Genomic DNA, 19,602 nt, shown 5'->3' with positions numbered 1-19,602 from the left:
GTTCCAGGAGATGGTCCTGCAGAAACACGCGTGTGTGAGCCCAGACTTTTATGCAGAATGTAATTAGGGTCTTTGTAGCAGAGTCTGTAAAAGCAAGAGATCGCGAACCGTTTAAATACCCTGGGAGGCCCGCCATTATCCACCAGGCCGTGTGCGGGGGCGACAGCTCCCCACCCACGAGCCCCTCCCTCGTACCCTGTGAAATAAACAAAGCAGCCAGCACGGGCCTTGCTCAGTGGGATGGGCCTGGGGCGCCGCCCCGGCCGTCGTGGAGGGTTTCCGGGGGGGCCGTGGTGGGAAGGGAGGACCCTGCCGAGGAATTCAGGGGTCGGGGCAGGGGGCCTCGGGCGGCTGGGCGCTCGGGGAAGGGTTCTCATGGGACTGCGCCGCCCCTGTCTCTGCTTCCAGCTGGTGGCGGCCGCCTTCGGCTGCACCACCGTGGACGGCGTGTCCGCCGCGCGGCGCATCGTGAGTGCTTCCCGACCTCCCTCCTTCTGTCCTCAGTTGCCCTGTGCGTTTAAGAAACCTTCACGAGTTCAACTTCCTCTTGCAGGACGCGGCTGGGTGACCTTCACAGTCTGACGAATACAGGGTGTGTTGGCCAATCGCAGCCTTTCCTCCCGTCCCTCCCCTCGTTTCCTCCAGAACTGACCCAACACGCACCCCCTACCCCAGGCATCGCGTCATTAGAACCAAAGCCCTCAACTTCCCACCGACGCTCCTCAGGCCCCTCTTCAGTCAGTAAGATGAAAGACGACCCGGACCCAGTGCCCCACGACGTCCCAGGCTTTTCGCTCAAATACGCGTGTTGGGACCTTCTCACTGGACGCTGTGCCCACGAGGTGCCTCTGCCTCTGTCATCCTAGCGGTGGGGAAGCCGGGGCAGGACAAGCCACGTCAGACACTCGTGCTTTGGAACCGTGGGGCGGTGGCCAGGCCCTGCTGCTCCGTCCACCAGCAGGAGCCCTGACCTGGCGCCCCGTCCGGGCCGGGAAGGACCCGCCGGCATTTCTCTGTGGCCCCAACGGGTTGTGTGTGAGGTGGGAATGCGACACGAGCTCAGGGCTTTACGAGCGCTCGTTCACGTCGATTAACACTGAACTCTGAGTGTTTTTATGCTTGTAAAGTTTCTTAGGTTATAAAAAGTGCCGGCCCTGGTGGTAATGTTAGGCTAAGCTTTACAGTCGCTATTCTTGGGACTATTTGGTCGGTTTGAAATTATTTCCAGATAAAAGGCTTAAAAAGTGCTGGCCCTGGGGATCCTTACCGATTCCTCTCCAGGAGAGGAGAAGGGCCAGGGAAGGCTCAGTTTCACCCTCCCAGTCAGGTTTTACAACTAAAGAGGTGGGTACGGTTGATCCCCACAGCCTCCCTCGAGCCTCAGGTGTGACGAGCACCCCGTCCGGGGTGTAGGGTGTGGAGCTCAGTCCCCATGTCCCTGCGCTTTTCTTTCTTTATTCCTTAGATGGGTTTTCAGCTTTCTCTGGCTGCATGTGGCCAGTGTGCCCAGGATTGGCCGTACCCCCAAAGCTGGGCCTGCCAATCAGGGACTTGGACGTGAACAGAGGGGCTGAGTTTCCAGGTTGAAAACACATAGCCTGAAGCTGCAGGGAGACGGCTGTGGTTGAACTATGGAGAATCAATTAAAAATGCCCTTTTCTGCAGCTTGTAACTGGCTATCGGCACTTCCCGAGATTACAGCTTTAAGATGCCAACAGCTGGGGTAGAAGAATGTGTGGAGGGCGTCCCCAGGGCAGGCGAGCTGGCATCCAGCCCACTGTGGACGTGGCGGGTGTGAGGGGGCCCGGCAGGCCGGCACCCAGCGGGGCCCGGGAAGGCTTCATGAGCCTCCACGACGAAGCCGGTCCTCAGGGGCCTGTGAGCCTGTGCCCGCCGGCGTGTTGCTCCTTCTGGTAAATTCCAGCCTCTGGGCTCAGTCTCTGTCTGGATCAGGCCCTCCTTTCTGCCTGTAACCAACTGAGCAGAGGAGGATGGGGGCCTGCGTCTGGGAGGCAGCCTTAGGGAGCCCCGCCTTCCTGGGGGCAACGGAGGTGGGGTCTCAGCCATGTGGGCGGCTTTCTCGGGCCTCAGCACCCTCAGCCCTCCCTTCAAACGCACTGGTTCCCCGGGTGCAAGAGCCTCCCGTCCTTCTGCAGGAGCGAGAATGGCCCTGCCGTGTTTCAGGGCTGCACGGGACGCCTGAAGCAGCACCCCTGTAGGCGAGGACTCACGGCCTGCAGGCGCCCCCTTCCCAGCTCCAGAGCCAGGAGGCCCTCCGGCAGGAGATCTGTCGGGAGTCAGCGCACCGGCTCACGCCCAGGCGGAGCGGCCGCTGTGTTGCCCCCGCGCTTCTACTGAGCGGCTGCTCGGGGGCGCCCACACCCGGCACAGCGTCCCCTTGCCTCCAGGCCGGTCCTGCATGACCGTCCTCCTCTGTCGCTGGTAGTTTTATGCTTTTTTCTCAGGTCAGAAGCAGGAATGCTTTGAGAGATATGAGTGACAGAGTAAAAAACTCAATACAGTTGTCGGGACGCGGACTCATAACGTACAGATTAAGCAGCTTCATGTCACTTCACGTGCGCCCTTGCTGTTCACTACCATGCGGGTGATAGGCATGTTGTAATCGTCAGTTTATTGGTCTCTCCCCTTCACTGAGGGAGTCCCCTCAGGGCGGGCACTTGCCCTACCCGGGTGCCCTTATGGTTTGGCACCATCTGCCCTGAGTGTCGGGGGCAGACTCGTGGATGGGTAGTGGGATAGGCACATAGGTGGATGTATGCTCCGCTGGTTGGTGAGTGGATGGGCGCATGGAGGGAGGGGGATGGATGGATGTGGATGGATGGATGGATGGAAGGATGGACGGATGGATGCTTGGATGCACGGATGGAAGGATGGGTGGAGGGATGGGTGGATGGATGGATGGAGAGATGGATAGAAGGATGGATGGAGGGATGGGTGGATGGATGGATGGAGAGATGGATAGAAGGATGGATGGAGGGATGGGTGGATGGATGGATGGAGAGATGGATAGAAGGATGGATGGATGTGGATGGATGGATGGATGGATGCTTGGATGCACGGATGGAAGGATGGGTGGAGAGGTGGATAGAAGGATGGATGGATGTGGATGGATGGATGGATGGATGCTTGGATGCACGGATGGAAGGATGGGTGGAGAGGTGGATAGAAGGATGGATGGATGTGGATGGATGGATGGATGGATGCTTGGATGCACGGATGGAAGGATGGGTGGAGGGATGGGTGGATGGATGGATGGAGAGGTGGATAGAAGGATGGATGGATGTGGATGGATGGATGGATGGATGGAGAGATGGATAGAAGGATGGATACCTAGATGAGTAAGTGATCACGTGGATGACTGGCTGGTTGGATGGATGAGTGGATTAGGCTGAAATCCACCTTGCTCCCTCCCTCGTGGAAAAATTGTTTTGCTTTGAGGAAGAGAGGCAGGAGCCAAGGGGTCTCTTCGTTGAGACTTGTACGGGTGCACGACCACCTCCCTCAGCTGCCCTGTGTTGACCGATGGGGGGAGCTGTGTCCCCCGGCCGGCAGGGGTGGGGTGCCTGCTTCCCTGCTTCCTGGCTGCAGGAGCGCAGCTGCTCGGGGATGAGCCCTGGTATTTCCTGCCCCTCGTCCCCCTCCCGGGAGGGGCTCGTTGGCCTGGGCCTCTCTCCTTTGGGCTCAGAGCCTGTGGCGACAGGTCTGAAATCACCTCCCGTCCCTCCTGATAGGGGGGTGAAGCCGTCCCATTCCATCTGTGGTTCTTGGTCTCTAGGAGCCCAGGCCCCTCACCGCAGGAAGGTGCCAGTTTTACTCCAGTGGGGTCGGCTACCTGCCCAACGTCTACCAGACGGAGGTAAGTGCCAGCGCTGGTGCCACTTGTTAACCTGTGTCCCTGGTCCAGATCTGACTGTTCTGGCCCCAGCACGCCTCCACCTCGTCCTCACCCGCGCCTGGTGAGGTGCTTCACTCCGGACTCACAGCTGCCGACTGCCTTTGATGCAGCCCCGAATCCACTGGTCCAGTCTGTGCGGTCCAGTCTGTGCGGCTTCCACGATGAGCTTTTTATTGACGTAATTAGTGCACTAAAATCTAGGATACTACGTTTACACTGGCCCCAAGCTCGCCGGCTGTCCCTGGGCCGAGGATGTGTGCAGGGTGATTTCACTTCTGTTTCTAAGAGTGGCCGGCGTCTCCTCTTGGGCCACCCCAGGCGGCTGCGTGGCTCTGCCGTCTCCCTCAGCTCTGTGTAGATTTATCGGTTTAACTAAACACGGCCTCTGACGCTGTGTACAAGTGCCAGGACGGAGGGGCGCAGGGCGGGCCGCGGGGAGCAGACGCCGCGGTCGCGGCCGCGTGGCTGGCGGCGGGGGAAAAGGGGCCTCTGCTACTGCCCCTCAACAGGGGCGGCACACCTCTGCTCCGAAGGCCCGGCCTGCGCTCCTGGACTTTCTCCCGGCCGGAGGGAGCCCTGGGGACTCGTCCTGTTCAGCGGGGGCCACCGGGCCCTCCAGGCCCTTCCCACGTGCCCCGTGCCCCCCAGGCCCTCGTGCTGCTCTGTCCGTCCTTCCTGCTCACCCCAATGTGTTCCGTGCAGTACTGGGGTCACAGAGGGGACACCTCCCAGCAGGGGGCACCGAGGGTCAGGATCAGGGTTAGGTCTCGCGACTTCCAGCTCGCCGGCCTGTGGCTCTGACCTTCCCATGTGCTGGTTGCCAGGCTCAGAGCCCGGCCTTGCCCTGACTGCTCCCCTACCCCCCTCCCTGTCCTCCAGTTCTCACCTGTCAGGCCGTCCGCCCAGCCCCCTTCCAGGCCTGAGTCACACGGGCTCACTTTCACGGCTCCCAGCAGCCTGTCTCTGGTCTCCGCCCCGTCGGTACCGTTTTCCCAGATTGATCTTTCTATGACCCCTGCTCAAGCCCTGCCACTCCTGATGTGGGTGGCTTTCGGGAGTTGCCCACAGAACCTTGAAAGAAAGGCTACATGCCCAAGGGTGGCTTGAGGTGCCGCTAAAGGGGCCGGGGCCTCAGGGAGGCCCCCAGGACCTCTGGGGTCAGGCCCTGCCACTGACCTGCCGCCTGACCTGCCCTGGGCACTCGGCCTCTCAGGCGACCCCCAGCCTGCTGGAATCTCTGTCCTCACTCGTGCACGGCCCTCCCTCCAAGACCTTCTCCCCAACGTCCCCGTCCTCCCTCTGCAGCTGGGTGGTCTCTGCCCCACTTACCTTCCACGCGGGGGTGGTTACGAAGCGCCAGGGGAAGGAGGGCAGGCCTCCGTGTGGCTTGGGGAAGGGCTGGCTTGGTCAGACTGGGCGGCTGGGAGCTCTCCTCTGGGAGCTCAGGAAGGGTCTCCCACCTGAGGGGGTCCCCACCTGCAGGCTCCTGGGGACTTCTCCCCTCCCTCTCCTCGTCCAGCAAGCTTTGGCCGCCTGGTCCTCTACCTCTCCCTGCAGGGAGGGCCCTGTCGCCCCCAGCCCTACTGCACCTGGACCGGGTGGAGGAAGGGGCAGGTCAAGAAACGTGGGCTCAAGAGGGGCAGCTGCCTGGCTGATGGGGCAGGGCGGTGGGTCCTTACCCCCAGGGAGGCCCCTGCCCGCTCCGGGGTGAGGACAAGGGGCACCTGACCGGACTCTCCGCTCACAGGTCACCTGCCACTCCCTGAACGGTAGGTGCCAGCTGAAGGTGAAGAGTAACACCTGCTACTGCTGCGACCTCTACGACTGCCAGAGGTGAGTGGGGGGGAGCCCGGAAGCCGAGAGCCCCACGTCCCTGGACTTACCTGCCCCCATCCTTGCACGCTGCACCCACATCTCATTCAGCCCCAGGGCGTGGGCTCCGTTCCACAGGTGAGAAGACCGAGGCTCAGGGCTGCCGGGCGGTGGGGGGGGAGGCCTCTCGGGGAGCCCTGTCTCGCTGTGGGCTGTGACCGTCACAGGTGACCCGTTTCTTCCTCCCCGGGTGCTGGTTGCCTCAGGGTCTGCACCCCGGAAGGCCGAGACCCTGTCTCTGCCTGCTGGTCTCTCCGGTCTGGGGACGGGGCGGCAGTTTGCCCTGTGTCCTCCCCCCTCCCATGGGGCCCAGAAGAGCTGCTCGTTTTTCAGTCTGTCCAGCTTTTCACCTGTTGTTTGGACCGGTGCAAGGTCCCAGCTCCTTGGGAATCAGAACCCTCCCCACATTGTCTTTTAAATTTTGTGTTAATAGCTTGAATACCTACATTAGAGCCAACAGGGAGTTTAGTGTTTGCTTCCTGGAGACCCCTCCCTGAATTGTTGAAAAACCCAGGGGTGTAGGCTGCAACGCCCTTCCCCCAGAGCAGGAATTCACCCGATTGCCAACCCGAGGCTGTGGTCCGGAGCCTGTGCAGACCACGACCACGGGGCCCAGATGAACCCCCTCTGAGGCTCTCCCCTCTGTGTTCCCTGCCAGGGCGGCCAGCAGCCTCTAAGCCCTGCTGGCTCCGAGGGTGACCGGGTCGGGTCTCTGCCTGCCGGGCCGTGTTTGGGGCGGGCTGTCCTGCTCAGAGACCTGGGCCCCCTCCCAGATGGATTCTGGGCTCCCTGGGACAGCCCTCCGCCGCCTGAGGGGCCTGGGCCCTCCCAGCAGAGCCCGCAGCCCCTCAGTACACGGCAGTACACGTCGGTACGCGTCGGTACACGGCGGTACGCGTCGGTACGCGGCGGTACACGGCAGTACACGTCAGTCACGTCAGTACACGTCAGTCACGTCAGTACACGTCAGTAACGTCAGTACGCGGCAGTAACGTCGGTACACGTCAGTAACGTCAGTACGCGGCAGTACGCGTCAGTACACGGCAGTACACGTCAGTCACGTCAGTACGCGTCAGTACACGGCAGTACACGTCAGTCACGTCAGTACACGGCAGTCACGTCAGTACGCGTCAGTCACGTCAGTACGCGGCAGTCACGTCAGTACGCGTCAGTCACGTCAGTACGCGGCAGTACACGGCAGTACGCGGCAGTACACGGCAGTACGCGGAGCGTCTGCCCCGCCCGCTCGGGCGCTGAGGCGGCCTCCCCGCAGGCGTGGGTGACGCCGAGGCCCCGCCCCGCACAGCGCCGAGCCCCCGCCCACCTACTACGAGTTCGTGGGCGTCCGCGGCTGCCAGGACGTGCTGCACCTGTACCGGCTGCTCTGGGCCTCGGCGGCGCTGAACGTCCTAGGCCTGTTCCTGGGCATCGTCACCGCGGCCGTCCTGGGGGCCTTCAAGGACATGGTGAGTAGCGCCCGCCGCGCGCTGGGCAGAGTCACCGGTGGGGGCATGGGCTCGCGGAGCCGCCAGCCGTGCTGACCACAGCCTGGGGGCACCTCAGTCCCTCCTCCGCGAGGCTCGCGCCACCTGAGCCGGTCCAGGGAGCACAAGTTCAGCGGCAGGGAGGGGCACCGAGCCTGGCGCCTGACGGCCGCGTCCAGGCCCTGGTGGCCCGCTGAGCACGGAACCCCAGCGCCTCCGATCCGGTAGATCTGGGGCTCAGGCCCGTGCTTCCCAAAGTCAGGTGACGCCAAAGTGAGCCCCCGAGAACGTGCTTCAGCATCTGGGCGGCCCTGGGCGGGGACCGCACCGCAGGACCCGTGCCTGAGGCCACCCTGCAAGTCTCTCCGTGGGCAGCGGCCCCTCCAGGGGACCGGCTGTTCCAAACCGTGTTGTCGCGCGGGGCCCAGATGACACCTCCCGCGACCTGACACCATCCGTGGGGGCGCCGCACGTGAGGCCACAAACACCGGGAAGAGCTCGCAACCGCCCACAGACCAGCAGCCACGCGCCCATCACCCGCTTTTAACGAGGAGGCGGTGCAAACGCACGTGCAAACAACCCCTGCAGGCCAGACCCCAGCCCCATCCGCAGCTCACACTGCCGAGGGGTGGCTTGTTACCTCTGCCCCGGAGACTGTGGCCACTGGCCACATTTCTCAGCCTCACCTGGAGCCTCCCGAGATCAGTGACACGTTTCTTGGAGGTTTCCTGACCCCAGACAAAGCCCGGGATACCACGGGAGACCCTGGCGACCCCCCACCCCACTCCCACTCTGGGTGGTGCAGGCGCCAGGCCCAGCTCCTGCTCGGTCGCAAGGTGTCTTTCCGTGCGCGCACAACAAGCATCCTGTCCTTCAAGGACGAGAGCTGCCTGCCCCCAGGACCCCTGGGGTCTGCAGGGCCCACAGTGCGGTATGTGGGGCCCCTCGGTGGGGCTTTTCCTGCTGTGGCCAGGTCAGAGTTTTCTCTCTTGGCAGATTCTCAAGGAGAGCGAGGTTAGACTCGATGGCTACACAGAGGGTCTTGTTCGGGTCCTGCCCCTGGGAGCCCGGGTGGAGACTGCTGGGCTGTCCCCAGGGATGGCCGTCAGCCCGGTGGCTTTTCCGGAAGAGGCCCCTGTGCTCATGGGTTTATAATAAAACCGCTGGAGCCTCTCTCGGGAACGTAGCGATGACCCAGAAAGGCCGCTTGTCACGCGGGACACAGAGTTACGTGTCAGCCCCGCTCCGGACAGTTTCCTCTCTCATACCCAGAGCTCAGGGGCGTTGTAAGAAGTCTGCCCCGTGGGTGGCTGTTAGGGAAGGATGCACCTCTGGTCTGGGAACCCCCGAGCCCCACGTTGGGAGTGGCTGGCCTGCCTCTGGAGAGGGGTCCGTCCTACGGCCCGTCCTCTCTGGGGGCGGGTGAGAGGTCAAGAATCAGGGCCCACGTTCTGTTTTCCTTTGGGGAATCAGAGCCTCCCATGAGCTAAGGAAGCAGGAGTTCGAGGAGTTTGGGAAGCTCTGGTCTTGGTTGTGCTGCTCCAGAAATCCCTGCGGCCAGAGCCGTACCCCCGCCGGTGCCACCCGGAGCCCCTGTGGGGAGGGGGCCCTGCTGACTAGAGCCGGGGGCATCTTTGGACTCAGCGCCCCTCGGAGATGCCCATGGCACCCGCTTCTGGAGCAGAGGGCTGGGGTTTCCTCACTTTTCCAGAAAAAGCCCAAGAGAGCCTGGGCCTAGCTGGGCCTCTCGGCAGATCCCGGGACAAACAGGAAAAGGAAAAGCAAGACGAAACCCAGCTTTTGGGCTTTAGCTCTGGTCGGAGAGAGGCTGGTGGGAGGACTCGGAATCTCTCCCTCGGGGACTCCGCCTTCCTGAGCGGCTGCCGGACGGGCTCCCCAGGGCAGGGCTCGGCTGACACGTCTCCATCCTTTGCGGCAGGTCCCGCTGTCCCAGCTGGCCTACGGCCCGTCCACAGCGCCTCAGGTCCTCTACAACCCCGCCCAGCAGATCCTGGCCTACACGGGCTTCTGCCCGGTGCCCCCGGCTGTCCCCACCTGCTCGTCGTACCCGCTGCCCCTCCAGGTAGGCCGAGCGTCCGCGGGCCGGAGCGGCACTCACGTCCCAGGCAGCTGCCACGCAGGAAGTGCTGCTCGGGTGGGACACGGGGCTGGGGGGCTTGGGTTGAAGGAAAAGGGGGCGGGGGGTCTATGCCTCCCCCTCCCGATTTAGGCAACGGGGTGGTGCAGCTGGTGTGGACCAGCAAAGGGGGTGGGACGACTGAGGGATGTGTCGGGTGACCCCAGGCCGGTGCAGGACGTTCGGTGTCCCCGGGGGCACTTGAGGCAGCCTTTGCTCCACGTGGCCCTGGTGACCCAGCCAGCCACGTCTTTCGGGGCCTTGAGATTTTCTGACCCCTGACCAGGTCCCACCCAAGTTGGCTGCAGTTTCCTGGCCGGAGCAACCGGGGAGGCGCCAGCTGCCGGGCCCCGGAGGCAGGGCAGAGTCACTGAGTAGCGCCGAGGGCTTGCCAGCGCCCACGAGAGCGGCAAGTGCACGGGCTTCACCCTAGGACAACTCCGGTGGCCTTGGGGCTGCTGTGGAAGGGGGCACGCGGGGGTGAAGCCGGTTCACAGAGCAGCGTCCCGCCCGACCAGCTGCCGCTGTGGTGACCAGAACGTCCCCAGGCGTTGCCCCGTGTCCTCGGGGGGCAGAGGTGAGCACCTCTGGCCCGGACAGCCTGTCGGCCTGTTTTGGCGGGGGCGGGGCGGTGGCCTTGGCACGTTCTGTGGTCTGTGTCACTGACAACAGCCCCTGAGCAGTTCTGGGAAGTTCACGGGGTTAAGGTACCGGAGGGGCTGCGTCTCTGTGCGTGGGCAGGGGGGGTGCTCGGATCCCGGCCGTTTGCTGTGAGGTCGCACATCTTCATCTGCTGCTCGGGGGCCCAGCGCCCGAGGAGTGGTTGATGGGACGTGAGGCCTTTTCAGGGCCAGCGGCTGTTTAGGACAGGTGTGTGTATCCACCAGCTCGGGGACAGAGGCGGCGGCCAGACTTGAGGAGGGGCTGAGGGGAGCGTGGTGCCCATCTCCGCGGCCCCTCATGACGCAGAGGAACCCGCAGACTCGGCCCAGCTGGCCGCCCGGGGCTGCGGCACAACCCCGGCCAGCGAGGTCCGCGGGGGCCTCCCCAGGCCCGACAGCTCGTGGGGCTGGAAGCGGGTGCGGGGTCTCTGGGCCCCGGGGCGCAGCGGGTGTGGCGAGCTGAGAAAGCCTGCAGCCTCCGTCCTGCCCGGGACAGACCCGCTGGGCGAGAACTCAGGGACCACTTTACCTCCCCGTGGACTTGCAAGTCCTTCCTCTCCGCGCCTGGCTCCTGCCGCTTGCCTTGAACGTGAAGCTGGTGGCGTGCGCCCGGGGCTCCGGGGGCCTTGGAATTCCCAGAGGAGGACGTGGCAGGGCGGCCTGGCCTGAGGGCAGTGCCACGTCTGTCTCCGAGGAGTGGTGGCCCACGGGCCGTGCCGTGGGAGGCCTTCTCCTGCCGATGAGGGGCCACCCCTTAGCCATCCCGCCAGCCCCGAGCAGGCGCCCCGGCCACACGGGGACCCGCAGGCGGAGGCCTGAGTCAGGGAGGGGCCTGGCTCGGGAGTCCTCCCATTTCTAAGACACGGAAAGTAGTTATCCCAGCGTCAGGAGACGAGCTGGTTGCCAGTAACGCCCGGTAGCGTCACTTCTCAGGGCGGGTACGTCAGCTTCCCCGACACCCAGGCGGCCATCCTTGGCAGCCCTCGTCTTCCCTGGAAGCGCCACCCGCATCCCACCTCCGGGCCATCCTCCCTGGTCCCCATCACGGGAAGGACCACATCATCTGGGTGTGGCCTGTGTCCTGGGGGCTGTGCTCTGCCCCCTCATCTTCGTAGTTTGCCGAACCCAGAATGTGAGACCCACAGCTGGAGGGAGGGCTGGACCCATGGCTGGTTGGCCACCTGTGGTCTCAAACACCAGCTTGGAAATGCACAGGCGCCGAGGAACGGGCGTGCTCCGCGGGCCGGCTGTCTCCCGTCCTCCCAGCGTCCACCCCGAGGCCCCACAGTCATTCCCGCACACGGGGACGCCAGGCAGCTCTGGGACGTGGCTACGGGGCAGAGACGATCCCCGCAGGGTCCTTCCTCCTGGCTGAGCCCCGACATTTGGCTGGCTTGTCACCGGCCTCCGCAAGCTTGGCTGCAGGGAGGACCCGGGGAGGACGGCGCCTCATCCTGGGCGCCTGCTGCCCTGGATCCTGACCTGAGGCGCTGGCAGGCGTCCTGCTCCTGTGCCCTCAGGAGACAGGGCTGCAGGATGCGGGCACAGTCTCCCCTCCTTACCGCTGGTGCTGGTGAACAGATGGCTCGGTGCCGGTGTCGTATTCCAGCCTCATCCACCTTTGGGCCTCTGGCTCGTCACAAACAGCAGATGCTCCCACTTCTCCCTCCCAAGGGAGGCCCGGGCTCCCTCCACAAGGGCCTAATCAGCTTTTATCACCAGCACGTGTAGGAGCGTAATTACATACACGTCAATAATCAGATTTCAAGGAGATGACAAATCAATGATGTTGTGTGTCTCGTCAGGAGGGAAACGACAGGTTGACGTTTCTGACTCTGTTCCCGTCGGAGGAGGAAAGGGATATTGCAACTGTTCTGTCCAGTCATTAGCAGTGGAAAACACTCCCACATAATAGAGGGAGTGAGCAGCTCTTGGGGGCTGTTTTGAGCAGTTGGTCAAAAGAAAAATCACCTTAGAAGAAAACCCACCTTCCTATTCCCAGGGCCACCTGGTCAGGAAGCGCAGGAACAAGGACACTCGAAGGATTAACTCACATCCTGTAACTAAGGACCTCGCATCCTGTAACTAAGGACCTTGCGTCCTGTAACTAAGGACCTTGCGTCCTGTAACTAAGAGGCTTTTTGTCTGCCCCCCGATGGGATTGCCTGTGTGGACAGAGCCTGGTTTCCTCCGTGATTCCTGGTGGTTTGCTCTGTGGTCCTTGGTGGTTTACTCCGTGGTCCGTGGTGGTTTACTCCGTGGTTCCTGGTGGTTTGCTCTGTAATCCTTGCTGGTTTGCCATGTATTTCCAGCTGGATCCTCTGTGGTTCCCACTGGTTTATTCCGTGGTCAGTGTGGTTTACTTCTGGTTCTCTCAGCTGCTCATTTCTGGTAAAGAACTGACCACACACATGCCTGGTGGGAGCTGGGGACCCGCAGATCTGAGGGATGTTCTCTAGAGGTTTCCTTTGTCCCCTGAGGTCAGAAAGAAGTGTGAGTTTGAGAGAAAGAAAGCAATGGAGGTGGGCAGGGACCCAGGGCCCTTGGATCCCTAGAGCCCTGGCTTGTGAGGAAATTCTCTCTCAAAGCCCGAGGTCTGGGGTTCCTCCGGGGGGAGGGGGCAGGCAGGCTGGCATCCCTGGGCCCTGGGCACCTGCTGAGCAGAGAGCAAGGAACCACCTGGCCCCACCAAAGACCAGGGCCTGCACGCACTCGCCTGTGTCCCATCACAGAAGGGGTTGCTTGCTTTATTTAATGTTGGTTTTAAGCAGGCATTTTTAACCTCTAGAAGTTAAAAAAAACAACAAAAAGAAATTTAAGAGGTTGTTGGAGGGTGGAGGAAAACTGGAAGTTTTATTAATTTAAAATCTGTGGCATGTCCCAACACTCTCTTTGCAGAATCACTTTTTGCGTCTATGTGTATTAGTGTGGGTTCTCCAGAGAAACAGAACCAATAGCGTGTGTGCACATAGTAGACACAGGTAGAGATACATTTATAGAAAGAGATGATACAGATATAGATATATAGAGGGAGAGAGTCCAAAATCTGCAGGGCAGTCCATAGGCTAGAGGTCCCAGGAAGAACAGATTTTGCAGTTTGAGTCTGGTCAGTTTGGAGGCAGAATTCCCTCTCCCTCGGGAACCTCAGTCTTCTCCTCTTCAACTGATTGGACGAGGCCCACCCGCACCAGAGAGGGTGATCTGCTGGTCTACATGTTCATCATGGCTACAAAACACCCTCAAAATGACATCCAGACAGTTTGAGCAAACATCTGGGCACTGTAGTCTAGCCAAGTTGATGCATAAAATTCGCTGTCACACTATGTGGAAAATGTTGATGTCCTTGGTTTTTTCTGTAAGATATGAAGTGTTGAGTAAACCCAGGGCCCCAGATGAGCTGGGCAGCCTTTTCCTTACACAGCGTTTGCGCGTCCGTGCATCCTGGTGTCAGGTGTCACCAGCCACCCTCCTGAATGTCAGGACCGGTGCCCACAGGCGAGAAGGGGGCCCAGTGGGGCTGAATCGGGGCCTCCCTGCGGCCCCCTGAGAACGCACACTGGTCAGGGAGCGGTTCCCACCAGGAGGGCCTGGGTCTGGGGGTTCGGGCCAGGGTGGGCTCCGAGGGGCGCCGGTGGCGCTGGGCGCGTCCCCGGGCGCCCGTGGGCTGAGGAGGCTTTCTCTGTTTGGTTGCAGCCCCCTGGCGGCTTCCCGGCCTCACCTGGCTCCGACCTTTCTCTGTCCGAGGGTGTGCAGCCTCCGTCCCAGCCCGGCTCCAGCTGCCGGCCGCCCCCCAACACCCCCCCCCCCATCTTCGCCCTCACCCACCTCCTCCCCGGGGAGAAGCCTCCGCCCTACGCGCCGTGATGCAGAGGGTGGAGATTGAAAACTAGTTTTTGGCTTGTTAGAAAACAGAGCGGCTTCTACGAACCCTGCTTCTGCGGCCAACCTCCTGGAGACGTCCGAGCCCTCCTCCCCTCCCTGGGCACATCCGGGCAAGGAGAGGCCGGACTGCGGCAGGGAGCGCTGGTGGCCGAGGCCACCTCACCCCGTGTGAGACCACACACCAAGCCGTGCTAAAACTCCCGCCGGAGCTGCCTCGCTCTGCTGGCATCACTTACAAGACAGTTCCATTTTCCTCCTAATTCGTTATCACTACCATGATCAAGGGGAATGTGGCAGGTGCCCCCGTGTGAGGACCACTCTCGAGGAAGTGCGGTGTGTTTGTACTTATATGTGTGTCCCCGGCGAGGGCAGGGTCGCCACCCTCAGCACGGCCCTCCTGGTACACATTCACTCGAGCGAAAACTTGTCCCAGCTCAAATATAAATGCTGTTTCCAAGGCCTGCGAGTGGTCTGAGGTCTGCGTGTGCTCTGTTCCAGTCACGTCCCGCAGCTGCGTGTGTCCTGTGTACGGTGTCCAGGCCCCCGACTGTCAGCCTTCGTGGAGAATCCGGGGGAGCCTGGGCTGTTCTGCGGGACACCCCGTGTGGGCCCCCGCTCGCAGAGCAGGTGCCCCTAAGATGCGGCCTCTCTGCTGAGAGACCCCTGGGGGGGCCTCTGTGGCCCAGTAGCCACGGCCTAGGAGAAGCCGTGCCCAGGACAGACCAATGGCTACCGACCGGGGCCCCACGTGCACCTGCCCACTGCCAGACACACCTGAGGAAGCAGGTGAGCGTGGCCTTGGAGCCAATCAAATCCTGGTCGAGAGACAGACCAGAGTCTGTCTCAGAGTTACAGTCATGGATCTTTGGGGAAAAGAGATGGTGGAGGAGGGACAGGAGGGAGGAGAGGTGAGGGGAAGGGAGGAGGGAGGGAGGAGAGAGGGAGGGAGGCAAGCGGTTAGGTCTACACAAGACGCGGTCTCCTGCTCCCCCTGGCGGCTGGGAACGCAGTTCTGTCCAACAGACAGCATACTCCTAGCCTTCACATTCAGAAACACTTCTCGCTACATTTTCTGAGCATGTGGACCGTTTCCTTAGAGAGGAGGACACGCGTGGATGCGTCTGGCCCCTTGGCCTAGGGAAGGCTATGTGTCACAGACGAGGCAGGAAGGACCTGGTCACTGGTCAGAGCATCCGGATTGTTTTGGTCCCCCCCCCCGTCCCCCACCAGTACCACAACGAGGGGAGTCACAGAATTCTTGGTTTCCCGGCACATGAAAGCGATGTTTACACCATCCTGCAGTCTGTTGCCAGTAGCATTATGTCTAAAGAAACAGTGCACAACCTTAATTAAAAACACTTCATTCCGAAAAAATACCAAAACAGTGACAAGAGTAACATCAAAGATCACTGGTCACGAATCACCATACAAATATAATAATAATGAAAAGTCTGAAATATCATGAGAATTATGAAAATGTGACACAGAGACACGAAGTGAGCAAACACTACTGGGAAAATGTGCTAACAGACTTGTTCTGCACAGGGCTGCCCCAAACCTCAGTTTGTAAAAAAAGAAAAAAAAGCAGTATTTGTAAAGCGAGATGTGACTGTATTTTGTTAAACGTGGGCTCGCAAGCCCAGTGTTTCCAGGCTGGCCTGATCCGCTGGGCCCAGCGTGGCCCTGGCCTCCGTGGCCTCCGTGGCCAGGACGTGGCCCCACCTCCTGTTGTCCTGGAACTTAAGCTCCAAAAGCCACGAGCACAGCGAGGTTACTCCTCATCAATTTGGAATTTTAGGTAAAACTCTTAAGTGGCCAATCCTCCCTAATTGTTTGATTTGCTTTGGGCATATTGTAAAAAATAACAAAACTAGCAGAATTTAGGAGGAGTAATTCCATTGGCTGAGATGGAGCCCGTGGCCACACTGAGAAGCAGCGTGAAATTAGTTTTTGAAGCATCCTTTGTCTCCCTTTTAGCCCGATTTTGACCCGATGGTCTTGCTGTCCCTCCACCTGTCCACCCCGTCACCAGACTCACTAGTCTGGGTCCCAGTTCCTCACGGCTTTGCTCGGTAGCCTCTGCGGCTAAGCTCTCCCTTTCAGGGCTTTGCCGTCACAGTGGCAGGCATTTGGGGCCGGGTGGGGGGTTCCTAGTGCGACCACAGGACCAGTGTCCCTGTGCCCAAAGCGGGCTCTTGCAGGACGAGTCCAACTCAGCTCTGCAACTTGGGGAGACCATCTTTCACCAAAGAAACCTAGTTTGAACATCATGTAAAACAATGGTGTAGAAAAGGAGAATTCACGTGACTGTGTTCCCTGCCTGGATTGTGCGGAGAACAGGGACGACGGTTCTTATTTCTGAGGCTCGTAAGAACCAAATGGGTCTTGTTTTGCATAAGGAGGATGATCTCTTTCCTACGGAGGACCCTCTACAGCCCACTCGAGACCTCAGCTCTGCTGGAGGCCCAGCAGGCATCCCTGCGGCCTGGGTGCCAGGCAGGGGCAGGAAGGGGCCACCCGGGTGGCAGCTGGAGCCGGGTAACAGGACACGCTCCTGTATTCCCCCTAAACACAGCCAGTCCTCATCACAAAGGCAAAGAGGCAAACTCATTACTTTACAAAAGTTACGCGTATAAATTTAGGGACTTTCCATAAAATCTAAGAATGTAAGAGTCACTGAGATGCGTATTTATGTTGAGAATTATGTTAGGATATTAGTGCACAAATCACAAACCGTCAGGTGACCAGAGTGGGGTGAGACCAGATCCCGGCTCCCCCCTTCCAGCCTGCCTGCCGGTGCGGCAAAGCCCAGGCCTGGCTTCAGGCTCATCCGGGTGAAATCCACCAAGAGCGCCCTGTGTGGGGACTTGACGCCAAACCTGCCTTCCCAGCCCCATCCCAACATCATCTGTTCGTTTTGCTGCATGTCAGATAAGGTCCTGCCTGTCCCGTTTTCCCCTCGCGGCGTCTGTTGGGAGACACGAGCTGACTGGCACAGATTATGTCAACATTTACTGGGGACACCTGCGTGGACCCTACAGGCACTTAGGGTTCCGCGTGTGAGGCGCCCAGCTCGGCCTGTTGGGGGCCAGCGCCTGCCCATCCGGCTGCCCTTCCCTGCATGCCCACCTGAATGCGTCAAAAGACGACACAAACCAAGCCGCGCAGTATTGGATGGACAAGCGTCCCTTCCAGCCAGGGAAACCTCAGCCTAGTCGGATGGGTTCTAGGAGGGATTTTTCCTTCTCTGGGTGACTTTCCAGTGGATCCTTGGTTTTATGTTCTTGGTGTTTTGGGTTCAGCATTCAAAGACACGTGACATTGAAATGCCCGCAGCCGTGTTGCTTGGGAACGAACTCTGGCAGGAGGGCCGTGGTTCTGACCGTGGGCTTTGCCCTCTGCCCGCTGCCAGGTCAGCCCCCCTATCGCAGCATGGAGACACCTTCACTTGTTTTATTCTTTCCACCTTTGTTGCTCCTGGAAATGTCAGTCAAGGTGGAGATACTGTCTGATCCCAGGACCCTCTGCGGCCCCCGGGCTAGAGCCTCTGGGGGGAGGACATGCCCTCCCCCGTGTCTGTGCTGGCCCGGCTGCTGCTCCGTGGGGCTTTGGCGTCCTGCCCTCCAGGGGGCATTTAACCCAGCGCAGACCGTGCCAGGCAAAAGCAGGAGAGGAGAAAGGAACTGGGGCTGGGACTTGAACGGGACGTAGGGGCTGAGCCCCAGAGCTGCTCGCGTGGGCACTCGGCTCGGAGCTTCCAGAGGGGGGGGCTCCACGCTTGACCAGGACTCCTGCATCCACAAGGCTGGACCGTGCTCGAGACCAAGGAGGAAATTCTCTTTCCTCCACGTCTCTGGGCGCCCCCCCTACGGTTTCTGCACTCAGATGCGAGCCCCGGGAGGGGGGCGTCCTGGAGACAGAAACCCCTCGTCCAGCAAAGGCACGAGGTGCCCGGCCTCCGCTTTCCTCACGTGACGGCAGGGCTCGAGGCTGCTGTCCGCTCGGTCCAAGGAGGGGAAACCAAACGGGGCCACCAGGCACGAAGGGCTGACTCCACGCCCAGCCCACACCCTGAGGGTCAGGACGTCCACCCGGCCCACTGACCCGCCTGGGGTCCCGCAGCAAGTCCCTCTTCTGCCCAGAGTTTAAGAACCATAGCATCCAACCGAGCCAGGGGTCTGTGGCCCGAGACGTCGATCCCCTCGGTGGCTCCCGGACCCACGAGCACCCGGGCGGGGAGGGACCTTGGCTCCGGGCTGCAGGGAGTGAAGCCGCAGCCCCTGGCTGCCTTTGGAGCAAACGGCACGGAAGCCGGTCGCAGGCCTGGACGCGGCATGACCTTCGACCTCCGAGCACAACCCAGGGTGGGGTCTGCAGGGCCGCAGGGTTTCCCCGGACTGTCCACACCCGCGTGGCCCGACCCACACTGTCTGCCCTGCCAGGTCGTTTCATCTCGCCGAGAGCCGGGAGCTGATAAAAAATACTAAACTCCAAGGCCAACAATTTTGCTCTTGCCCACAAAAATGTCTTTATCCCTCACCCCAGCCACAAAGAATGTGAACAATTCAATTCCCAGCCTGGTGGTGGCTTCCAGGCACCCCCATCCCCAGGCCCCAGGACCCCCCAACTCCGGCTGGCCTCCGTGTGCGCTGGGCGCCGTTCCCTGGGGACCCCTCTCTGCCACGCCGTCCCCACAGCAGAACCCAGCCAGCTCCGCCTGCGTCCTGACGTGTGTGAGGCCTGGCCCTGCAGCTCTGACGGGCACCACCATGGGGTGGGTCTCGGTGGGGCCCCTCCCCGGCCCCTCCCTCTGCTGAGCGACCCCGCCTCAGCCTCAGTCACAGACGGAGGCTGGTGCTCCGGGGGCCGGGCTGGAGGCTGGTTGGGTGCAAGGGGTCAGGGAGGCTGCTGATGGGAACGGGGTTCCCTGCTGCCATGGTGGAATGTTCTGGAACTGACAGTGGTGGTGTTGCACAGCCCTGTGAAGGTGCTGAAACCCGCTGAATCACACACTGTTAGGGGGTGAACGTTATGGTATGTTACTGGACCTCATTGCAAAAACACTCAGGGCAGGGCCGGGGGATAGTACGTGCTTGGTTAACAAGAACAACCTTCTGCAGCAGTCTGGTCTGGTCCGAGCAGCCTGCGGTCACCCGCACTGCCCTGCCCTCCCCACTCCTGCCTTCTCAGTCCTTCTGCAGCCCGATTCCGCCACCTCTGGGTGTAGGGAGAGAACACAAAGCTGGCGGGAGCGAAGGTGCCCACTGGATGAAGGGGACGTGCCCAGCCGAGCGTCGCCCAGCCCAGAGGAAAGGAGCCGGGGCAGGCCTCACTCTGTCAGCGGCTCTTGGGTGGCACCATTACATGCCTATTTCCCTTTCCCCTTTGCTAAAACTTTTTAATTATGAAATTTAATACACGTGCAGAAAGCCTGCTGGAGACCGAGGTGTAACGTGGTGACTGTTTGCAAAGCGAGGCAGTCACCCGGCCCCGGGGCTGGCCCCCCCTCTGCCCGGCGCCCACCCTCCCACTGTTCTGTCCTCTGTAGGGACAGGTGCCCGGCCTCCGCTGAGCTTCCTGCTTGTGAGATGCACACGTGGGGTTCTGCCTCTGAGCCCAGGACCCGTAACTGCCCCTTTGGCTGTGGGC

General features: G+C 61.1%; 1 protein-coding gene across 8 annotated transcripts in view; it reads left to right on the top strand.

The window, feature by feature from the left end:
- Positions 1–14,735, top strand: part of TMEM255B (transmembrane protein 255B) — a 31,967-nt gene extending 17,232 nt beyond the window's left edge. For 2 of the 8 annotated variants that reach the window (XM_007196737.2, XM_057532880.1), the window contains exons 4-8: positions 3,797–3,877; positions 5,664–5,749; positions 7,095–7,254; positions 9,212–9,355; positions 13,765–14,432. In XM_007196737.2, coding sequence (XP_007196799.2) covers positions 3,797–3,877; positions 5,664–5,749; positions 7,095–7,254; positions 9,212–9,355; positions 13,765–13,935 — 642 coding nt within the window. In that variant the 3' untranslated portion in view covers positions 13,936–14,432. The other 6 variants (XR_009005904.1, XR_009005903.1, XR_009005905.1 and 3 more) reach the window with 6 other exon arrangements.
- Positions 14,736–19,602: the final 4,867 nt, after the last annotated feature.

Source organism: Balaenoptera acutorostrata, chromosome 18, assembly GCF_949987535.1.
Source record: "Balaenoptera acutorostrata chromosome 18, mBalAcu1.1, whole genome shotgun sequence".
NCBI classification, from domain to species: Eukaryota; Metazoa; Chordata; class Mammalia; order Artiodactyla; family Balaenopteridae; genus Balaenoptera; species Balaenoptera acutorostrata.
This window is presented reverse-complemented; position numbering and strand designations above follow the sequence as displayed.